The sequence below is a fragment of the Typopeltis vanoorti genome, chromosome 11, assembly GCF_054136105.1.
Source record: "Typopeltis vanoorti isolate ZY-2024b chromosome 11, IOZ_Tvanoo_1.0, whole genome shotgun sequence".
NCBI lineage: Eukaryota > Metazoa > Arthropoda > Arachnida > Uropygi > Thelyphonidae > Typopeltis > Typopeltis vanoorti.
The window spans coordinates 15,520,700-15,545,575 of NC_143559.1; the positions used below are offsets into that span (position 1 = coordinate 15,520,700).

General features: G+C 38.3%; 1 protein-coding gene across 1 annotated transcript in view; it reads left to right on the forward strand.

Moving 5' to 3' along the window:
• Nucleotides 1–24,876, forward strand: part of LOC150101321 (uncharacterized) — a 338,470-nt gene that overhangs the window by 238,697 nt on the left and 74,897 nt on the right. The window contains exon 8 of the mRNA XM_090400766.1: nt 3,706–3,864. Within this exon, the coding sequence (XP_090256892.1) occupies nt 3,706–3,864 (159 nt within the window). The remainder of the gene's footprint in view (nt 1–3,705; nt 3,865–24,876) is intronic.

The window sequence follows — 24,876 nt, forward strand, 5'->3', positions numbered from 1 at the left end:
TAATGTTACATCGCCATCATCAGGGATCACAAAAACAGTGATATGTACGTGTAGGAACTAGCCCTGGGCTGAAGAAAGACAACTAAAATTAGGCCTACAGTCCTAAATAGAGCCTCTTAGTGGGCTAGATTAGCTGGTCTTGGCCTTTAGGCCGAAGATCTGAGGATGAATGCTTCCCAAATTTGTTGAAGTTTGGAAAGTTTCTCAGGGCTGATTCGAGGAATAGCCTTGCATATGTTACTCATATGTTGGTTACTCAACAGTTATGAGTAACCAACATATAACCTGTCTATCAGAATCAGGGGTTAATGGTTAGAAAAGTCTGACTGACATGGATGCATTGGCATGTCCTTGTATTCACTCATTTTTTGGTAATTCCCCAGAAAAAAAAACAGGAGGAATTTTGAACCTTAATGAAAGTGGCTGTATATTAAATTTACATTGCTTAGATGGATATATTGTATAATATACATTGTATAACATCTAGTCTTAATATCTCTAAGTATTTGTTGTTTTAAGGATACTTGCGACATAAGACTGAATGATATAATCACGTAATCACAAGAAAGATATTTATTTAACCAAATATTTCGGTCTGGAAATAGCAGACCATCGTCGGTGGTATTACAAGAACAGTTTAAAAAATATACAAGCTAGAATACTAACAATAGATCGTTGAAATTAGAACATGCCGCGTGATGTTATATCACTAAGTATGAAACGAAATATTTTGAAGTAGAAACATGATTGAATTTGCTATTAAAAAAAAAAAAAAAAAAAAAAAAAAAAAAAAAAAAAAAAAAAATTAATGGGTAATCTTGATTAGGCTTTCCCAGATTTTTGATATAGATATGCAGTCATTACGATTCAGGTTGGGATGATGGAGCAAGGCCTCCACGCTTTCCTTGAACAGACGTTCGAACCTATAACGGGATCTATGTAAGAGGCGCGTTTTGGACCAAAGGATGCTGTGGTCAGTTTCAATCCCGTGTTGAGCCAAACCAGACTTTTCAGGTTTATTGTGAAGAATGGATGATTGATGTTCTTGGATTCTTTTTTCAAGAGAACGTCCAGTCTGTCCAAAGTAAGAGAGATCACAGTTGCAAGGAATTTGATAAACTCCAGGAAGAGATAAAGTTGAGCGTTTGTCTTTAGGAGAAGGAAATTGAGAAGACAATTTGTTAATAGGAGAATACGTAGCTGTTAAATCATATTTCTTCAAAATTCTTGCGATAGGTTCTGAAATACCGGAGATATAAGGAATAGGTACTCGAAATATTTGGTTAAATAAATATCTTTCTTGTGATTACGTGATTATATCATTCAATATCTCTAAGTGTTTGTTTACCTTATGGGGACACAGTTCCCCTCTACCCACCAGTTAAGCCATTCCATATTTTTACAACACATTTCACCCATCCACTTAATATCCATAGTTGTCCTGATTAATAGATACAGCTTAGATAAATTAAAATAATTATATATTTTAATGAAGGACTCAAAAAATGTTTCTATGAAACTGCTGACGTAGAGCTAAACCAATCAAACCATTTTTCTGTTCTATAATGAAAGTGTTAGCTCTTTGGTTGTCAGCTCTTGATTTAGACCTCGCTGAGTTCTAATGAGGATAGAATTCTGATTTGAATCCTATAGGGAAGATGTTCTAACTCTTCATTTGGCATTTTAGAAGAGGTAGAATGTCAACTGAGAGGACAAGAACAACTTGTCCAACTTTACTACGGAAACCGCCTGCCATTTTTGAGCAAGAAATAATCCAAATTGCCTACTTTCATTTATACCAAAAAAGTGATCAGAGATGGATCACATATTGCAGTCTGCAAAACATTTGAATTATTTTTGCAACATAGTAGGTCTACATATACACACAAACCTTATTAAATGAATCTAATTGGAATTAATTAATCAAAGCAAGTTGAAGTATTTTAGGTTCTTTGCTTCATTATTTACACTTTGCATACGATGTGAATGCTTCCTTGTAAATGTGTTATCCTGGAAAATATAACTTTCAACATGAGCTGCTGAACTATCCTACCTGGTTTCTATAATTAATTCATAACTGTATTGTCAGATCAGTAATATCCTTAATTATATTCAATTCCAAGGTAATATGTCAATAGTTGTGTAACTTGCTAAGCTTAGGTTCTGTTTCAAATTGTAAATATTGTGAATATGATGAGATGTGGCATTACAGAAGGCTGTGGAGGATATCACACATTGAAAGGCAGACCAATGGATGGGTGTTAGAAAGGATCAGTAGAACCTTAAGGCTTCTTAAGGATATTGACAGAAGAAACTTGAAAATACTTTGGACACATTGAAAGGATGGAAGGAGGACTTCTCAGAACATTAACAGAGGGTAAAATTCTTGGAAAAAGAGGAATGGGTAGACCGTCACTGAGATGGATGGATGGGGCGTCTGGAGTGACTGATCTTCAGAGAGTTGAAGCCTCCAGAAAAGCATACAACAGCACCACATGGCGAGGACTGGTGTGGCACCACCAAGCATCTGAGTGACCATATGACATCTGTGGATGTCCAATGAACAGGTGGATGGATGGCTCTTCAAGAGGATTTGAATAAGCTGGAAAGTTGGGCAATTGAATGGATATGTCAGTTTAATGCTACTAAATATAAAGTTTTAAAATTCGTGATCTACAGATGGAATAGTTCATACTCACTTGGTAGAGTTATACCAGTAGAAGTGGAGGAAGCAAGGGATCTTGAGGTAATTATGGATAGAGATTTGTAGTTCCTGGGACATATTGTAAATGTTATCAAGACATCTCAGAGAATTGCTGCAGTATTGAGGAGGACACTGACTTTTAACTCTCATGGTCAGTGTCCTCCTCCCCATTATATAAAGCTTTGATCAGACCACATCTGGATTTCTGTGCTCAGATCTGGTTGCCAGGATTTGAAGGGGATGAAGTAACCCTAGAGAGAGTGCAGAGATGGAAAACAAAAATTATATCAGTACTGTACAATGTTGATTATGACGATAGACTTAGGGCATGCAGACTACAGTTTGGTGGATATTAGACAAAGGGGGATATGATCAAGACATTTAAGCTGTTGAAGAATTATTATTGTATTATCACTGAGGATATTTTTCATATGGAGGATGAAGGAAAGGAGCAAGAACAAGTGACCATCCCTTGAAGTTGCAAAAGGGAGTGGTGAATAAAAGGGTAAGAAGTAAGTTTTTTGAAAGTGGCAGGAGTTTGGAATGCATTAGCTGAGAGGATAGTGAATGTGCAGACAGTGGATGAGTTTAAGGAGTGGTATCATGAACTTTGTGTTGACTAATGTTGACCTCCCACAATGAATCTTATGACTCCACGGAGGTCAGGAAAATAATAATAACAATCTCATCTTTGTGCATTAGGACAAATAGACTAACATATGAATCCAAGTGAACTGTTTGCCAATTAACTTGATGTTTGTAAACTTAATTTTTACTAGATAGGATTATTCCTATCTGCCCTCAGATAGGAATAATCTGAGTGCAGATAGAAATAATCTTAATAATGATTTAATAATAAATAACTTTATTTAGTTTGAGAATTGTTATGCATAAAGTACTTTGAATATAAGCAAGTTATTTATCTTAATACAATTACTGAATTGTTTGTTAGTTTTGCTTTCAGTTTGAACTATGAATTTTTTTCTGTTTTTATATATTAGGGAAAAGACTTAACAACATATGGAGAGCTAGTAGCTGAGGGAGAATTTAGAATGTATAGGACAAAAGCTCTACGGCAACTTATATTGTTTGATAAAATGTTGCTTATTGCTAAAAAGAAAGAAGATGAAGGAATACTTTCTTATAAAACTCATATAATGGTATTTGTTCTCATTCTCTGTCTCTCTCTCTCATAAAAATTTTAATATGTTTTGCTGAAAAGATATTTATGCTCTTAAATGATTTTTTTGTGGTGTAGACTCATAATTGTTTGGGTGGATAAGTTTAATACAGTGGATTCTGGTTAATTGGGACCCATCAGAACTAGAACACTGTTTCAATTAAGCAGCTGTCCCAATTATGCGAAATTTTATGGAAAAAGCTAAAATATCACAAAAAGTTAAAAATGTTTAAAAATAGACATTCAGTATACCTTTCTTGACCATATTTTTATTTTAAAAAACTAAATATACACATATGTGTCGGTATCCCTAAAGAGGTTAATTATACTAAATGTGATACATTATATTGGATTTTTTATTGGTCCAATAAAAAAATCCAATATAATGTATCATATTTAGTAAAAAAAAAAAGGACCAAATATTAACTATCAAAAAGGTTAATTATACATAGGTATCTATCGAAGAAGCATATTTTCCCTAACAATTATTTTGGAGAAATATATTGAGTGTATCCTGGTGTGTTTCCTTTCTAGAATGCAACTGAACAAAATCAGCACAGGTATCTAATTCAGATAAAGGACTGCCTTCTTGCATAAAGTAGCATCGCAATTCATCAATAAATTTCACTTGCTCATGCAAAAAATAGTCACTTGCTCATGTTCAGGTGTATCATCCTCATTACTTTCTTTGTCTCCAGGGTGTTTAGGTTTTTTGTTACAATTTGTTCAACAATTGCATCCTTACAATCTCCATTTTCATTTTAACATTTAAGACTGTTGTCAATGCATAAAAACCCTTCATAGTTTTTGACATGTTGCAGTTCTAAAATGATTCCATTTTCATTATCAGTCATATCTGGCATTTCCTGTTCTGAATTCTTAAACCACAATGAGCAAAGCAGTTTTAAATTGTTTTGCTGCTCATTTCTTGCCAACTATCTGTAACAAATTGTACTGCCTATAAAATGGTAATCTTTGCAATGATTTCTTTGGCCATTAAAGATGATGTCTGTAGATTTTCTTCAATTGTTTCAAGGATGTAGTGTACCAGCCTTCCATGATACATCTTCAAATTTTTTATGATTCCCATGTTCAGTGGCTGTACCAGGGATATGGTGTTAGCAGGAAGAAATTCGTTGAATGTTTTTCAAACAATCTAATTGAGGGTGTGCTGCACGGTTATCCAGAAGCAGAAGAATATTTCTTGAATTTTGTTGCAGTTCTGCATCCAAACTCATTAGCCATTTCTGAAAAATAACAGAAGTCATCCATGCATTCTTGTTAACATAATACAAAACTGGCAAACTTTCTGTTCTAAGCCCTTTAAAGCATTAAGGCTTGGTGCTTTTTCCAATAACTAACAGCTTCCATTTGTTACTTCCTGATATGTTACAGCAGCAAAACACAGTAACGTGATCCATTGCTTTTTTTTTTAACCCAACAGCGCTGTAAGTTTATAGCTCAGGGAACTGTCTGGTTTGGTTTTTAACATTTGACCATTAATATGCACACCTCGTCCAGTTACAATAGAGAACCATTGATTGAGAGCATCCACAGTATCTGGATCCTAGCCTTCTCGCTTCCATTTTAGGGATTTTCCTTGTTGTCCATTGTGTGATGCCCATTCTTCTTGCAGTTTGTCCTGCTGGCCTAACAAATGTGTGATTATAGATTTTGGAACACCAGTTATCTCTTCCAGCTGATGATGACTGGTGTTAGACAGTTGGCTTTTCATTTTGTCAAGTAAGATGATTTTATCTGTTGACATGAGATCTTTCCTTGGCATCCTGACAAGGGCCTTATAAATAAAAAAAAATAATAAAATAAAAATGAAATTGCTGCACTTTTGTTACACTTTTTACTAAAAAATTAACATACACACCTGTTTTAATCAAAAGTACACTCCCTAGCAGTCGCTGTAAGAAGAATCGTTACACTGTCAAATACGTGCATCCTCTCTACTCTGTATCCTGGCACTAACTGACAGCAACACTCTCTATGTAACTCACTACACATGTGGCATTTACAGCCACTGTCTTGATAAAGTGGTGGCAAGGTGGCCCAAATAAGCAAAGCAACTTTGGGTTATATTCTTGATTTGTTTCCATTCTTTAATATTTGTCCCAAATAAACAGCTGCTCTGATTAACTGATGCCCCAATTAACCAGAATCGACTATATACAAATGCATTAATATTTTTAGTTTAGTCTCCAAATATATCTTCAGAGTGGTGCTTACATTTGGATAAAGTAATATAATTTCTTGGCAAGTTTAATTTATAAACCAAGTGAAAAAAAAAGCTTCTACAAGTATCTCGAATCCAGAGTATTTTAATAATAAGGTGATTTATATCTTCATTACAAATGAAATTAAAGTTGAAGTAATGCAGAAAATATATGATTTCTGCATTACTTCAACTTTGGTATCTCTGCCACTTCTCTGTGCCATATAGAATGTAGGCTAAAATGTAAGAAAGTAGTGTATAAAGGATGAATATCACGAAAATAGCAGAATGTTCTGAAGGCTATTTAAATTACAAAGAAATAAAACAGTACAACAAAAGGAATTGGAGATTTACATTATAGAAATTATCCTATAATATAAACCTATATTGTGATGAAAATGAAGACAATGATATTCTGGATTCCTAGAATTATTAATTTGAACCAGCAAAGGCATTGGTCTTTTATCAGATCTGAGCATCCTGCTCACTTTTACTGGGGACAGGCCCTGTCTGGAGAGATCAGCTCACATCTTCAGGAGTGATACCCTCAGCTATCCCTCGTAGAACTACCTTCAGGTTCTTTTCGCTGGGTAAAGGGAAGATGTGATATGGGACATTAGCATTGTCCATAAATCTGGTCATCTGTCTGTAATCCATGACAGTAGTGGGTTGTATTTTAACTCCCTCATCTGAATTTTTGGCCCATGAGAATGAGATGTTTTGTTCTCTGAGAGCTGACGAGACAGTGATCCATTTTTCCTTATCCCTTAATATGACTGGTGGTATCTTTTCTTTAGGACCATTGAGTGCTTCTATCCCTGTTGTTTTGGGTTCTTCCACATTGGTGGAGATTTTCTTCTTCTTTTTGACCATTTGGAACTCTGTATCTGTTTCATTTCCAAGGTATGATAACTGCTGTCTTGGAATGTACCATCTTCCATACTTGGGGAGTGTGCAAAATCCGATTGCATCAGAGTTATGGGCTCTTCACTTATGTCATCCATATTGTCCTCTGTGACTGCTGTGGGGGGAATGTGTCAAAGAGCTTGACTTTTCCTGGCCAATTATCACCCAGCAGCTTTCCTAGTCTGAGGAATTCCATGTATACTTCCTCAAATTTGGCCTCATTCAGAAGTTTTGCCATGACAATAATTTAGAAATGTGTTAAGACACAGATGGAGAAAGAGTAGAGATTGCTCAGGTGTCCCGAGCAGGTTAAAGATAATCCTGTGGACTTTTGAGGGTCCACTAGCAAATCCCGTAGACACTCTTAGGTGTCTACCAGCAATAAAATACAACTAGCTGTCCTATGATAGGGAAAAGGAGTGCCACGAAATCACTTGGCCACAGATTGAAATCCTACCTCCCTATATAAAACCATAAATCCACCACTGGTCCTCATTGTGGGTGGAGCCTGTGCAATGCACATTTCGTGAAAAATCTTGTAAACAAACTAATCAGGCTCAGTCTAAAATAATACGTCCATTCACAATCAAAATCAGTCTCAAACTCTCCTATAATAATACCAAGTAACTTGTAACTTCTTTGGCTTGATGGACCTCAATCCCACGGATGATTATCCCTTCATCACTAGGAAATAGATTTGTGTTAAAGATTAACATGCACTTGGCTCACCCTATTCAGGGCAGTGCGGAAGTGCCTGAACCGAAAAGCAGAGCAGTTTTCGGGCGCTTAGAAAACTCCTGAATGAGTTGCTTGGGATGAAAAGCCGCTTAGGTGAATAAGTAGTGGTAGTGTTATGGAGTAACGAGGAAGTATCTGGGATATCAGCAATGATATGCAGGAGAGCATGTCACTTGTTGATCATGGAGAAGATGACTTGGGTATTCCTTAGGAATTTGTTGGTGTCAGCTTGGGTGGGGTTCATTTTGCTAAAGGCTGTTGGCATCTCCCCTAGTGAGGCAGCAAGAATCAGTGCAGAGTTTTGACTATAAGCTGCTGAGGCTCTGGGTAAAATTCGCAGAGAAACCGTAGAAGCGAAAGTTTTATCGGCTGTAACACCTCTCGCTGTGAAATCTGGCGCAGGTTTCATGGCTTGATTCTGAGTGGGCAGGGCTAATACCGCTCTTGTCTTCTGTAGGTTAGAAGGGTGAATTGAGCAGCCCTTATAGTTGGCTGGATGTGGGCCACCACAATTCGCGCATTTAGCAGGTGTAGACCATGGTTTTGTGCAAGTGTGCGAGGAATGGCTGTCAACGCACTTTACACACTCGTAATCTGCTTTACATAACTTTTGTGCATGCCCAAATTTTTGGCAGCGATGACATTGACTGGTGGATGCCTTTCTTCTGAGTGGTTCGGTCTTGATGACTAAGCTGCAGACTATCTTCAGGTCGTAAATTTCTCTGTGATCTTTACTGATCTCCACTAAGACCAGAGGCATGGGGCACTTGTCTGCGCGGTACATGCACGAGATCTTAATTGGTTCAAGACCTTGTGATCTGAGGTCAGTAGCTATTTCATCAGATGTAAAGGTTTCTGCCGGAACTCTGATGACTACTTTTAGGTTTTTTCACTATTGAGTTGAAATGTGTGATATGGAACATTCAGTTCGTCCATAAGTCTGGTGATCCGGCGATAGTCCCTTCTGGTTGAATTCCGATTCCGTCATCTGTATTCTTAGCTGATATAAATTTGATGTTGCTGTTCTTCATCGTCTCTGTGATTGATGACCATTTTTCTTTCGATCTTAGAACAACTGGAGGAATCCTCTCTTTGGGCTGTGCCCGTGAGTCCATCACTCTTTCTTCAACAGGTTGTGCTGTTGTGTCCATTGGAGCTGTACTTTCCAAGGGCTGGTATTATTTCAGGATCTGCTGTAGGGGACTTTTTCTTTCTCTTCTTCCTTCTGACCTCCTGAAAGCCACTGGAGTTTGAATTAGAGATGTCTTCAGTTGTTGCTGGCTTGCTAGCGTTGTCATGTGAAGAGGGAGGAAGTTCAGAGGGCTGGAGGTCCTCTGTCTCCACCTCAAGAACCTGATGTTTTCCAATTTTATCGGGCCATTTTGTGTTTGGTATGTTGCCTAAATGCCTGAAAAGAGCCAATAGTTCTTTAAAACTGAGATCGTCAAAAGGCAAATCCATGTCAAGGCGAAAGCTTTAATGGGGGGGGGGGATCAGAAGGGCAATACATACCCTTCACCGCTACCAGAAAAATTGCATTACCGAAAAAAGATTTACCTGCTCTGCTGAACAAGTGTGCTGCTGACGCTACAGGAGAGATCAGATCTCGTGTATAATATCTATTTTCACATTAACATATCTATAATATCATTTTTTCGAGATTTTAATCAACAAGCACACACTAGGCAAAAAACTTCTTCTTCACCACAATTCCAACTCATCATAATCACTGACCAGCCATTTCAATTCATAATACCAAGTTGTAGCGAACAGAACTTACATACCCTACTATAAGAATTGCCAAGAAGGTGTCCTAATAAATTATTAATTATATGAAGAGTCAAAGGCTTCAATTCGGCGACGTGAAATTATTTACGTTAAGGGATATTACATCCCATATTGTTTCATAGCCGAATAAGAAACTCAAAGAGTTTTGTGCCGAATATAGGAACTATATAAAGTTCGGCGAGTCCAAGTGTAAGCAAATACCTGGATAGTCCATATGTTAGTGCAATATGGGACAACTCATAGTAAGAGTGGAGCAAGCTACGATCGCTGTTCTTGGTATTTACTCATGGGTCTACCATATATTATCTGGGTATTCCAGGTCTACCTACTCACTGATTGCCAGAAGTTCCCGTTTCCAGCGACCCTGAGAGAGAGCTCCATGTTCCAGAATCCAGTCCCTGATCCTAGTGGTAAGATCATTTGCAATCTATTTTTTCTACTTTTGTCTATTTTGCCTTGTGCCTGTTTTGCAGTCTTCCGCCTCTAGCTTGTCTAGCAGGAGATTTCGGCAAACAGGGAAGGGAACGCTTGGCCCTGGTTCTGAAGGTCCTTTCTTTCTGAGACTCAGTTTTCACCGTGAGTCAGGACCCTTAGCATCGAAGTGGATGCCGACATACCGAAGAGGATGTTGCCGAAAGCTCTTAGTGACGCAGTAGGGGTAGAAAATATAGTTGGCTTTACCCCTTATGGGGCAGGCAGGTTCCAGGTAGTAGTAAAGAATGTGGAAACCAGGAACAAGTTAACCAAAGAACTAGAATGTCAAGGGAAAAAAATTTTTCCCTTTGTAGTAGGTAGTGTTCTCAAGACAATAAGGATAGAGAGGTTCCCTGTAGAATATCTTGAGGGGGGGGACTGAAATAATCAACAAAGTGTTTTCGAAATGGGGAGTCATACGCGACATAAAAATTGCCAATGATACAGACTTCCCTGACTGGAAGACTGGCGAGGTAACTTTCCATATGGAAATGAAGGCCGAAGTCCCCAATTTTGTCTTTCTAGGCTCTGCCGTAGTAGTTAACTACCCTGGAGTTAAGAAACAGTGTTATAAGTGTTGTTCTCTGGAGCATCTGGGTAAAGCCTGCCCCAAGAACAAATGCAGGAACTGCATGGTGGCAGGACATAACCTAGATGAGTGCCAGGCACCTTGCTTGAAATGTGGGGAACTAACACACAAGATAAACGCTTGTGCCAACAGGACGCATGCCGAAAGAATAAGGGGCACTGTCATACCTGCCAAATCTAGAGAAATAGGAGAAATCAGAATCGGAAAATGAAGAGGAGTTCCCCGTACTAAACGCCGGAACTGTCACGACAACGACAGAAAACCCAGCCGCTGCCATAGAAACCTCAGCAGAGGTAAAGAAAAAGAATGACCACAACATAAGAGAAGATTCTAATGCAGAAAACATCAAAGAAGACACAGAAGAGGAAGGAATGGAGATCTCTACAGTCACAGCTACAGAATTTTCGGCACAGAAAAACAAGAAAAAAAAAGAAGCGTAATAACCGGGAATCTAAAAAAAAGGAAGAAGACACAGAGGAAATGGAGGCTACTAATGCCACAGAAAAGCATCCCATAAGTCCAGAGGAAGAAGATAAAAAGAAACCAAAAACAGATAACATAACCTCATCAGACGAACCTGATGAAGAATCCGACCCTCATAAAGACAGGCATATAAATGGAGGTATAATATTAAGAAGATATAGGGGGCCCATAGAAGCTGCAGAAAACCTGTTCATAATAATGCACCACACAGAAACACAGCCAGCCTTCACCCTTCAGCACGATAAAATAAGTTTCGACTGGTTAGACGTCTACATTGACGATATCAACACAGCCACGCCAGATGAATTAAAGAGTCATCTGAAGAAACTAAACGAGGAAAGAAAAACTCAGCTATGTCACACCTTGAACGAACTGAACAAAGATGATATCCTGGAGGACAGTGCATGGATACTCAAGAAATTTAGTAGAAGGCTTTGGGGCAATAACTAACAAGACTACAAGGATTTGCCTTTTCATTCTAATCGTTTTATATCTAGTTCACACAGGAGGGGGTCGGCCTGATAAAACCCGAGCTGCAAAGGCTTACATCGAGGTGGTGCAGCCCCTGGTGGGCTGCATCACTCAGGACAGGCTCTTCCCCCAATTTTACAGTCCACTTGTTTCTTATTTTTCCCGAAAAATTATACCAGTTCTCCTTCTTATTTACTCCAGAATTTATTTGTCTCACTTTTTGGTCTGTTTTTGTTGTTTGTGTAAATTTCTGTTTTCATCTGTCAAACATCTTTTACGATGTTTGACAGATGAAAGCTTTAAGAACAGACGTCAGGAGATGATGTTGGCAGATCTGTTTGGCCACAACCTCTAGTAGGTTATCTAGTTAAACAGATCGACTGAGGCCTCTTTATTACCTACCACTATCTCACTGTACCTTTTTTTTTCTTCCCCTCTCACTACTTGCTGACCCTCAGCACATCTTTATACTCCATAGGCCGATGATGAAAGACATGAACTCCCATTCTACTCACTGATGAGACCACAATAAAGGTTGAAACCGGTCTGGGTTTCAACCTTTATTTTCATTATGAGAGAAGTGACCTTCTCTCATAATGTAGAACAGTAATACAGCTCCTAGGAGCTGGGTTTCACATTATGAGTAAATACCAAGAACAGTGATCGGAGCTTGCTCCACTCTTACTATGTTGCACTACCATATGGACTATCCAGGTATTTGCTTATGCTTGGACTCGCCGAACTTTATATAGTTCCTATATTTGGCACGAAACACTTTGAGTTTCTTATTCAGCTATGAAACAATATGGGACGTAATATCCCTGAACTTAAATAATTTCACGTCGCCGAATTGAAGCCTTTGGCTCCTAATATAATTAGTAATTTATTAGGACACCTTCTTGGCAATTCTTATAGTAGGGTATGTAAGTTCTGTTTGCTACAACTTGGTATTATCTGGGTCTACCATCTCATTGATGAGACCTCAATAAAGGGTGAAACCGGTCTGGGTAGTGACCTTCTCTCATAATGTAGAACAGTAATACAGCTCCTAGGAGCTGGGTTTCACATTAGGAGTAAATACCAAGAACAGTGATCGGAGCTTGCTCCACTCTTACTATGAGTTGCCCCATGTTGCACTACCATACGGACTATCCAGGTATTTGCTTACGCCTGGACTCGTCGAACTTTATATAGTTCCTATATTCGGCACGAAACTCCTTGAGTTTCTTATTCAGCTATGAAACAATATGGGATATAATATCCCTTAACTTAAATAATTTCACGTCGCCGATTTGAAGCCTTTGGCTCTTCATATAATTAGTAATTTATTAGACACCTTCTTGGCAATTCTTATAGTAGGGTATGTGAGTTCTGTTCGCTACAGCTTGGTATTATCTGGGTCTACCTACTCACTGATGAGACCTCAATAAAGGTTGAAACCGGTCTGCATAGTGACCTCTCATAATGTAGAACAGTAATACAGCTGTTCTACATTATGAGAATTTTCTCATAATGTGAAATACTGGGTTTCACATTATGAGAAAATACCAAGAACAGTGATCAGAGCTTGCTCCACTCTTACTATGAGTTGCCCCATGTTGCACTACCATATGGACTATCCAGGTATTTGCTTGGACTCGCCGAACTTTATATAGTTCCTATATTCGGCAATGAAACAATATGGGATGTAACATCCCTTAACTTAAATAATAATAATAATAATAATTACCTAGAGGAAAATGGAAAGATTATTACTTGATATTACAATTCTAGATAGAAAGCACAATACTTGGGTCAGAGCTCAGACTAGGGTGAGAGACATTATAACAGCCATTAAAAGATCCAAATGGCAATAGACAGGTCATATTGCAAGAAGTAACACTCAAAAATGGACAAAGTTGATATCAGAATGGGATCCTAGAGATGGAAAGAGGACTACAGGAAGATCAAAGAGATGATGTAAGGATAAGATTAAAGAGATGACTGGAACTCAGTGGCATAGAGAGGCTCAAGACAGGAATGAATGGAGGACTTTGTGCAGCTCTGGACAGAAAATAGCTGGTGATGATGATGATAAAGAATGAGCTTAAAGGCTCATGCATTGGAAGTCATGTTGAGTTTTTTCTTAATTTGATTTTAATTCACAACACAAGTCAATAAGAAAATAAATAATATATTTATGCACTTATTTGCTGATATTTTGCTGGTTTCATAACTTACATCTTCAGAACACAAATGGTTTGTCACAATATGTAAACAGCAACAATTATTTAATAGTGGGAACAATTTAAAATTGTAACAGACAGCATAAAGAACTCAAGTCCTAATTTGTACGATCTATTGTTGGATAAAGAGTATTAATTTGATCTCAAAATGACTGTCTCTCAGGTTTTTGGTAAATGATTAGCTTCAATATTACTTTATTATTTACTAATGTACCATTAACTGTGAGCCCCATGATTTGATAAAGCATTTCTCCAGATATATTTGAATTATTCAGATTTATAGCACACGCTGGTTATTTCACATGGAAAGGGAAAATATATTATTATTATTATGGCTTAATCAAATAATCCTCATTAACCAATCACTACAATTAACTTTCAAGTCACAATACCTTAAACTGATAATAATAAGGATTATTATTATTATCATTATTATTGATATTAATTGATATTGATATTATTGATATTGACAATGGATGTTATTGTTATTATATAACTTTCTGTACTAAACCAAAAATATAATATGTGAATAGTCTAAATGTAAATAGCCATATGATAATGATAACACTTTGTGAAATAAATATATATATATATAATGTAAAATGCAGCATGTAATCATATTAACTACCTTGTGTAACTGTGAACTATATTTGCAAACAATTACTGTGATCATTATTATTCTGTTATATGAATTCCACATTATGCAAATTGTAAAGATATTAAGAGTGAAAAGTCTAACGTCAGAAATTGTAGCACTGTTGCCTAAGTATTATAAAATATATGTCTTGAAGTTTGGATTGAAAGTGATAGTGGTGGGAGAATGTGCAGAAAGTGTAAGCAAAGTGAGGAGTTGAAGTATGTGTCAGGTTGTGAGACAGTTATGGTTGAAGAAAGCAGGATGTGAGTGAAAATAGTGGCTTAATAGGGAATTACGATGTACAAGATGGCAATGAGAGCGGTGATCAAAGAAAGAGTGAAAGCAACTATACAGATAGAGAACATGGTTTCAATGATAAAAAAAAATGAGGAATTATTTGTAGGAAGTGAGATCGCTAGGTTGCGTGCAGTGATACAAAATGCGCAGCGGCAATTAGAGCATCTGCAAAACTCTTTCCAGAGTGATTTGGCTAACGTAAATAAACAAGTGTTTGAAAGGAAAAATAAGCATAACGATGGGAGAGTTTCTGAAATGAAGGAGAGAGTGTTGTATGGTGACTCGTTATTAAGAGGAGTGAAAGATGGGAGTTTAACTAAATCGTACTTACCGGGTGCGAAATTTAAGGATGTAAGTGAGAGAATTAGAGCACAAAAACAGAGGGTGAAAGAATTGATAGTTGTGGTGGGTATGAATGAATTGAAAGGAGATAAATTTTTTATGAGAGAGGACTTGAAAGTATTGTTAATGGTAGCGAAAGAAAAGAGTGACAGAGTTAGAATGGTGAGTCTGTTGCCGCGGTATGACAGAGAGGAGTTTAGAAGGAGGGCCATAATTGCAAATGACATTATGTGCAGGTTATGCAGATGGTGTGGTGTGGAATTCGTGGACGTGTGGAATGAGTTTGATGGGTGAAAGGATTTATACAAGATGGATGGCCTGCATTTGAATGGATTTGATATGCGGAGACTGGAAAAAGTGTTGCTGAATGAAGTGAAAATGGATGTGCAGAACCAGGGAAACTAGAACTACCGAGAAGGGGTGGGGAGTGGATATGTGGATATCAGTGAGACAGTTGAGTGTAAGAATGTATATAATGTACCCAAGACAGTACTAAGGACAAAAAATGGGAATGGGATATTTAGAATAACACATCAAGATAGGGGGTGGGACAAAGGGATCACTGCATTTCATGTATACTAATGCCAGGAGTATTAGGAACAAGAAGGAAGAATTTTTGGCCTTGATTGGCTCTTCCTGGCCACAGGTTATTGGCATTAGTGAAACATAGCTGACGGAAGATGATATAGTTAGTGGGATGTAGGTTATTGTGATGTTTAGGAGGGACAGAGAGAATAAAATGGGGGGAAGGGTGTTATTGATGATAACTGATGAACTGCAGCCAAGGAGAATTGAAATTGTATCGCAGGATAGTGAAAGGAGCTCATTTGCAGACTGGCAGAATAAAATATACAGTTGGGTGGTGCTATAGACCAGGCGATGGAATAGATGGTGGAGATAGTATGCATAAACAAATTGATGAAATGAGTGGAAGGAGGGTAATTATTATGGGGGATTTCAACTATGGTAACATTGATTGGAAGGAGGAGAGGACACATGTGAGGAAGGAAATGGATTTTATTCAATTATTAAGGGATAACTATCTGAAACAGCATGTAATTGAAAATACTAGGGGTGTGAAAGTGCTTGACCTGGTAATAGCATCTCAGAATTTGACTGTAATGAATATGACCATATTGCCACCTATTGGTGAGAGTGATCATAAGGTCTTGACCTGGGAGGTGGCTAAAGGTGTGGAATTTTTGATTAAGACAGGGTATATGCGGAATTACCGTGCTGGCAAGTATGACAAGCTTAGGAGATTGCTTGGATCATTGCCATTGCATGTACAACTGCAAGGGCTGGACGTCAACAGAGCATGGGAAGTGGTCAAGGAGCATTTACAGGAGGTTATGGCTGATTGTATACCTAGGGTCCGAATAGTAAAACAAGTAGGGGTTAAATGGATGAATAACACCATTAAGCTTGAGCTGCAAAAAAAGAAACAACTGTGGAGAGAATTTAAAGAAAGGATTGACCTGCAGGCACACGAACGGTATAAAGTGCAGGCCAGAAGGGTAACGAGTGTGGTAAAAAAAGCAAAAGCGGATTATGAAACTAGCTATGCAAGCTAAAGAGAATCCCAAACAGTTCTTTCAGTATGCTGCAAGCAAGAAAAAACCGTACATGGCAAAATGATTTTAAGGAATGATGATTGTAAGGAGGTCACTGAATCAGTCGATATAGTGGAGTTACTGAGCAAGCACTTTGCAAAAGTATATCATCCAGGTGGTGACATTGAAAAAATGAAGGAACCGTTAGTTTATATGGGATTTGTGATGAATGAAGTGGAGGTGAATAGTCTATTACAGAACCTTAATGTGAATACATCTGTGGGATTGGATGGTATACGGCACGGGTCTTGCGTGAAGCGGCTAAGGAATTATCAGTGCCCTGGAGCAGGTTGTTTAATCTGAGTCTTGGGTCTGGTTTAGTCCAGAAGGTGTGGAAAGAGGGGAAAATAGTTTCACTGCATAAAGGAGGCTCCAGGACTACGGTTGCAAATTACCGACCGATCAGCATATCAGGAGTCGTTGTCAAGGTCTTGGAGAAAGTAGTCAAGGGAAAAATACAGGAATGGATTGATGAAAATGAGATACTGTATGGGGGACAGCATGGCTTTGTGAAGGGTAGATCATGCCTCAGTAACTTGCTCAAGTTTTATAACAAGGTGACGGCTGAACTGGATAAGGGTAATGGGTTTACAGTGATAATACTGCTGGACCTGGCAAAGGTGTTTGACAGGATACCACATGGAATTCTAATCCGTAAACTACAACATATGGGATTGGATATAATGTTGGTGAGATGGATAAGTGGGTGGTTGATGGAGAGATATCAAAGAGCAGTTTATTCAGGAGTAGAGTCCGAAAGACAACCTGTGACTAGTGGTGTGCCGCAGGGTTCTGTTCTTGGACCACTGCTGTTTAATCTGTTCATTAACGTTATAGGGAAGGATCTAAGAGGAACAGTTCATTTGTTCCCTGATGACGCAAAGTTGGGTAGGGCGATAGTGAATGCAGGAGTGTCAAAATCTTGCAGGATGACTTTGATAGATTGGAGTTCTGGGCTAAGGAGAATGGATGTCAATTTAATGTGACAAAATGTAAGGTTATGCATTTTGGGGTGAAAAGATTAATAGCAGTATACCACATTGGTGGAACTGTATTCCAGGAGATTGATGAGGTTAGGGACTTGGGAGTGTTGGTGGATAGGGAGATGAAGTTTAGGGGGCACATTGTGCCCCCTAAACTTCAAAAGTACAAAAGTAGTGTACTTCAAAAGTACAGAAGTATCTTTAAAAGTACAAAAGCAGTACAAAAGTGGCTAAATCAGCTCATCAACTCACTTGGTTGTTGAAGAATACCTTGATGAGCAGAGACAAGCAAGTTATTGTAGCTCTGTACCAAGCCTTGATAAGACCTCATCTCGACTACTGTGCCCAGATTTGGTCACCTCGGTTCCTTCTTGAAGGGGAGGAGGTGGAGAGGATCCAGAGGCGAGTGACTAAGATGATAGCAGGTCTATGGAACGAACCATATGAGAACAGGTTGAAGATTTGTGGGTTGCAGAAATTAGTTGATAGGCAGAAAAGGGGAGATATGATTGAGACATTCAAATTGCTAAAGGGTTTCTATAGGATTAATTCAGAGGATATTTTTGAGATCAGGACTGGTGGTGGGAGAACTAGGGGACACCTATGGAAGCTGGGCAAGAGTGTGGTTAGCAGGGGTGTTAGAGCTGGGTTCTCTACTTTTAGAGTGGTAAATGAGTGGAATAAGCTGCCAGAGTCTGTTGTGGGTGCTATGACGGTGAGTGAGTTCAAAGCAAGGTATGATAGATACTGTAAGAATGTCGTATAGTTGTGTGGACATGATGTTTAGGCCTCCCTCGATGAGTTTAAGGACTCCCTGGAGTCTTCCGTAATAATAATATTTTATAATAACTCTATTTTTAACTTGGGGAGAGAAGGAAGAGGGGAGATATGATAGAGACCTACAAGTTGGTAAGGGGTTGTTATAAGATCAATGGTGGAGAAGTATAATAGTGGGAGATCAGGGGAGAACCAGAGGTCATCCCTGGAAACTGTATAAAGAGGGTGTGAGTAGGGGTTCGTGCAGAGTTGTGAATGATTGGAATGCCTTGCCTGAGAGTGTGGTGTCTGCAAGGAGTTTGAGTGTGTTTAAGACACGGTATGATGATATGTGTGTGATAAAAGGACCTCCCAGATGAGTCTTTGACTCCATGAGGTCTTGGGAAATAATAATAATAATAATAATAACAGAGTAACTCAGCTGTTACTCTATTATAAAAAGTTAGCAAATTGCTAAGGCATAACCGATCCTTCTCAAAGCCATGTTGACCATCATGCAGTATCATATTTTTATCTACCTATTCTTGAATGCTCTTTTTAACCAATTTTTCTAGTACTTTTACTACCACGCCTGAGATACTGATTGGTCTATAATTTGCTACTGCAGTCTTAGAACCTCCCTTATGCAAGGAGAATTATTTTGCCCTCTTTCCACTCTACCAGAGCTGAGACTTAAATTAAAGAGCCTAGTCAGAGGCATTGCCATTTCCCTTGCACATTCTCGCAAAACTCTAGCTGATATTCCATCTAATCTCACAGCTGTATTTACATTGAAATTTTGTAATATCCTAAGAACTTCCAATTTATCCACCTTTCCCACATCGGTGTCTGTCACATGTGTTACAGCAGTAACATCACTTGGATGTTATACCCTTGCAAAGTGGTCACTGAGTAACTAAACTAATTTATCTGCTTCTTTCTCCTCATGACCATCATCACTCATTAAGGTTAATCTTCCATAATCGTTCTTTCTCTTACTTGCCACATAACAAAAAAACTCTGAGATTTCCTTTGGCCTGCTTGGATCGATTCTTGCCTTAATCTGATTTTGTCTTCTTTGTCATGCTGGTCACCTTTCTTGCCTGAGCCTTGTATTGTTCGTTAGTTTGCTGGTCACCTTTTTCTTTATATACCCTCCACAGCATTTTCTTCTTCTGCAGCTTGTGTTTAATGATATTACTCATCCATCTACATAAAACCTTACAGTGTTTTATGCGTGGTACAGATTTAAGTTCCTTCCTAAGCTTGTCATAATCACCTGTCTCGTAGTTCTACAGATACCCCTTCTTGAGAGAATATTTCTCATGCTTTACAATCTTCTATGTGAAGACTACATGGTCACTTTCACCAATCGGAGGCAATGTGGTCACCTTGGTTACGGATAGCTCTTCTGATCCTATGACCAGGTCCAATATTCTCCTACCCCTAGTCCCCCCCCCATCACATTCTGTCTTAAGTAATTATTTCTTAGTAGGTGTATAAATTCTATTTCCTTCCTGCTATGTGATCTTTCTTCCTTCCAGTCTATATTTGAAGTCCACCATAATAATTGATTATTGAGCTGTACTTATTGTACTAATTTGGCAATGCAAGTCTTTTAGATCATCTATAGAACTCTTTGTTCTATAGCAACAACCAACTGTACATTTTGTTTTACTGGCCTTAATCCCACACCAGACTGCTACAGATGAACAGCCACCTTCCCACCTATCTCCTATGGCTGCAATTCATCTGCAGTCATCAGCAGCACCACTCCCTCATCCTATCTTCTCTATCATCCTTGAAAATATTAAATCCTTCACATTCAATCCCTGTAACAACATCATTTGCTGTTAGCCAAGTTTCACTAATGCCTATAAAATTTGGCCAGGTTGCACTAACCAATGACAAAAACTCTTTCTTCTTGTTCCTGATATATAGATACTGCAGAATCTCTTTAGGCCCTCTCCCACCATTACTTTCTGAATTGACTGTCCTATTCAATATTTTTTCTTGAGAGACTAGATTCTTCACTTGGTCATTCTCACACTCACTCATTCCCTTAATGGGTGCTTTCACACAAACTCACTTGCTTCCATCCTAATTGTTGCTTAAGTTTCCCTGAATTTGTGCTTCAGCATGCTTGGTGAACAAATCTCTCTCTCTCTCTCTCTCTCTCTCTCTCTAGACACTGCTACATCTTCGTCTTCTCTGGTTTTCCTTTGTTTTCTTTTATTGTTTCTTTCTTTTCTTTACTTCTATTTTTTAGTTTTATATCTTAAGGTTACTTGTACCAGAAGTTAGCTTCCAACAAATTTATTTATTTTAGATCGACTGTGCCAGACGTTAACTAGTTCCTGATATTTAAGCTTACTCTACGAACTATCTCGACAATATTATTTAGCATTGGGAACGTGTGGTGTGCAGTCGCGGCTCCCCTCTTTATCATACATCAAATGTCTCCCACCCCACTTACACAGGTTCAAACTTTTATAAGTGGTAAGTCAGTCTCAAACAACAGAACGTACAAACTTTGATTTAAAATAATGCATTTTAATACAACTAAAAATCATATACAGGAAATCATGTAATAATAATATAAAAGGAATAAGTTCATGCACAAATGCTCACACAACTGCAATAAGCTCACTCAATCCCTCTCACATACTTCTTAATATGCAGGCCCATACAGTTATATTCCAGGAGCATCAGTTAATCAATCTTATTTCCGTGGTTTGCGTTAAGATTAAATGATACTCCAGTTGTTATGCAAGCTTTGGCAATACAAAGATAATTAAATTACACATGATATGTTCACTCAATTTTATCAATTACTATTTTTGTTAAAAAAAACTCCTTGCTATAAATCTTATACAAGTCACAGGCTTAATGTACAGAGCAGTGCCTTCACTCATTGTATCTCATATAATGAATCATCTCTTAACTGTTCCACTATAGTTTCACTCGAACACAAAATTACAAATTACAACAGGAAGGTCCTATCAAGACATTCAGTCCAAAAATGGATCTTCTAGTTGGGTCGAGCAGGGCTATGCTTAAAGTTCTCCTCCTTTTTGCTCTCTCTTGTTTTACAGCACTTGATATATATATATATAGGGTAAAAGATATGCACCTTACTGGCTATTTTCCTTAGCGAAATGATTCCTTTGTTTTAGATCTGGTCCTTCGGACGTGGCAAGATTTCCTTGTCGCCCCGCTGTCTATCTCTATTCATTTTTTTTCAAAGTGTGGCTCCTTCGCTATCGTCACATTGGCGCCAAACTCACCAATGACCCTGTCTGCTGGTTCCCTGTTGTTCGGTTGGACGTCCTGTACACATCAGGTCCCACAGCAACGTGGAAAGTTGCTGGACACTAGCGACAAGCTTCCTCAGTCCTCATGGTCTTTGAACTGGAACACAGAAAAATGCAGAAACAAGAGAGGGTTTGAAGTGCGCGCTGCTCCTTATATCTCAACGGCGAGCGCCCTCACTCGTCTACATCACTCACTCAGCCATCTTTGATTTGTCAGATAACGATGAGGTCATATCCTTTTCTCGGTGGTTTTCTCGACGGAACTGTTACTGCAGGGGTTACCGGATGATTTTTCGGGTTTCCTGCTGTGTCATGGACTATTGCATAGTGATCAGAACTTCTGCTGATTGGTTAACATAATTTTCCCTGTATTGGGTATGATTCTAAAACAGTATTTGGATTACACTACAAGAATATTATCATTTAAGTTAATATACCTTTCAATTACAAGTTATTTATTACCTCTCTGCCTCTGCTCTTGAGAGTTTAAGCATGTCTTTATTTTAAGATACTATTTTCTCATGTTGTGTCTGAAACAAATGGCTGACTTATAGTGGGCCAGTTATTTCCAACACAACAACACCTAACACCAACACCATTTAAGTGCAATCCATCAGCATTGTATAAATCCTTGTTTCTGTCAAACACAGACCACAGATCCTATTATTATTACGGGTATCTCCATGGCGTCAGTAGACTCATTGTGGGAGACCCAAATTAGCAAAACAATATCTGTCATGTCTCTTCTTGAATTCATTTACAGACGAAGAGCTCACAACTAAGTCAGGCAATGAATTCTATTCATTCACTACCCTCCAGGCAAAAAACCTTGTTCTCACGCCCTTGTTAACCACACTCTTCTTTAATTTCCAGGGATGACCTCTTGTTCTTCCATCACTATCACACAGCTGAACTATTTCCCCTGCATCAATCCTATAAAAACCTTTCAGTAATTTAAATGTTTCTATCATATCCCCTCTTCTTCTTCACCTATCAGCCAACCTCTGCAATCCACAAGCTCTCAATCTATCAATGTAGGGAGCATTTTTTACATCACTCACCAACTTAGTCACTCTTCTCTGAACCCTCTTCACAGCCTCCTCATCTCCAAGGAATCCAGGTTACCAGACCCGAGCACAGTAATCCAAATGTGGAAGTATCAACACTTTATAAAGGGGAATAATAACCTCTTTATCTCCGGATGTCAGCGTGTTCCTCAACAACCAAGTAATCCTATGTGCAATCTTGGACACCTTAGCAATGTGTCCCCTGAACTTCATCTCTCTATCTACCAACACCCCCAAGTCCCTAGCATAATCAATCTCTTTACTACGCGTGGATAGGCTTATGTGTTCGTCAGATATTTTTGTAATAGATTTCACGGTTTGATATGAACACGGATGGATAAGAAAATAACTATTTATTAACTTAAAAGCTAATATTTCACTGGTATTATATCTAGCATCTTCAGAGCACACAACACAAAGTTTGTTACAAATGCAAAACAACCACAATCCGGTGTAACAGTGGGGCTAGTAAAAGTAATTGCAGCGTGCAACACCAGACTAATTTTTTTATTTCATTTTTTCAAACTTTCTAAGACTATCATTTGGACTACTATTTCAAAACTTTGAATTTATTTATTTATTTTTTTAAACCTAGATGGCGCCATATTAGGACTTTAGTCTTGTGTTGCACGCTGCAATTACTTTTACTAGCCCCACTGTTACACTGGATTGTGGTTGTTTTGCATTTGTAACAAACTTTGTGTTGTGCGCTCTGAAGATGCTGTATATAATACCAGCAAAATATTAGCTTTTAAGTTAATAAATAGTTATTCTCTTGGAGTACTGTTTCATCAATGTAGTACACAGCTGGTAATCTTTTAATCCCAAAGTGCATGACTTCACACTTTTCCACATTGAACTGACATCCATTACCTTTTGCCCATTCTACCAGCTTATTTAAATCATCCTGCAAACTTTCAACATCAGCTTGATTTTTTATTGCGGTACCCAACTTTGCATCATCAGCAAACAACTGAATATCTCCCTTTAAGCCATTTCCTATATCATTTATATAAAAATTAAACAACAATGGCCCAAGCACAGAGCCCTGAGGCACACCACTGGTCACCTGCCTCATCCTGGACTCGGCTCCTCCATACACCACTTTCTGGTATCTCTCCCTGAGCCATTCTCCTATCCATATCTCCTATTCTCCATTCCCATCTGCTCCAATTTGTGTAACAGTGTTCCATGGGGTATCCTGTCAAAAGCCTTAGCAAAATCCAGAAGTACCACTGTGTAATCAGTTCCTTTGTCCAACTCAGATGTCATTCTATTATGAAAAGTTAATAGATTGCTAAGGCAGGATCTACCTTTTAACAAAACCATGTTGGCCTCTATAGAGTACATATCCTGATCCACCCATTCTTGAATTTTGTCTTTAACCAACTTTTCCAATACTTTTACCACCACTCCTGAGATGGTGATTGGTCTGTAATTAACTACCGCAGTTTTAGAGCCACCCTTATGCAAAGGAACCACTTTGCCTAACTTCCACTCCCTAGGGACCATACCAGAGTTCAAACTTAAGTTAAATATCCAAGTAAGAGGGGTTGACAATTCCTTTGCACATTCACGCAACACCCGAGCTGATATTCCATCTAAATCTACAGCAGTGTTTGCATTTAAATTTTGCAATATATTAAATACCTCTGATTTCTTAGCTTCAATTCTCACATTAGTTATTGCAACAGGTACAGAGATATCCTCACTTGGGTGATAGACTTTTGAAAAGTGATCACTGAGTAACTCGACTATTACATCTGATTTTGTCACCTCAATATCATCAGCACCCACTAAAGTTATCCTTCCGAAGTCATTCTTCCTTTTATTTGCCAAATAGCAGAAGAACTCCTTAGGATTACCCTTGATCTCATTGGCTAAGGTCTTATCATAATCTGATTTAGCTTTTCTTACTATGCTGGTAACCTTCCTAGCTTGAGCCTCGTACTGCTCATGGTTGTACTGATCGCATTTCTCCTTGTACATTCTCCATAACATTTTCTTTTTTTGCAGATCAAGCTTGATACTACAGCTCATCCATTTAACGCCTGCCTTGTTTGTCTTCCTGACCATGGGGACACA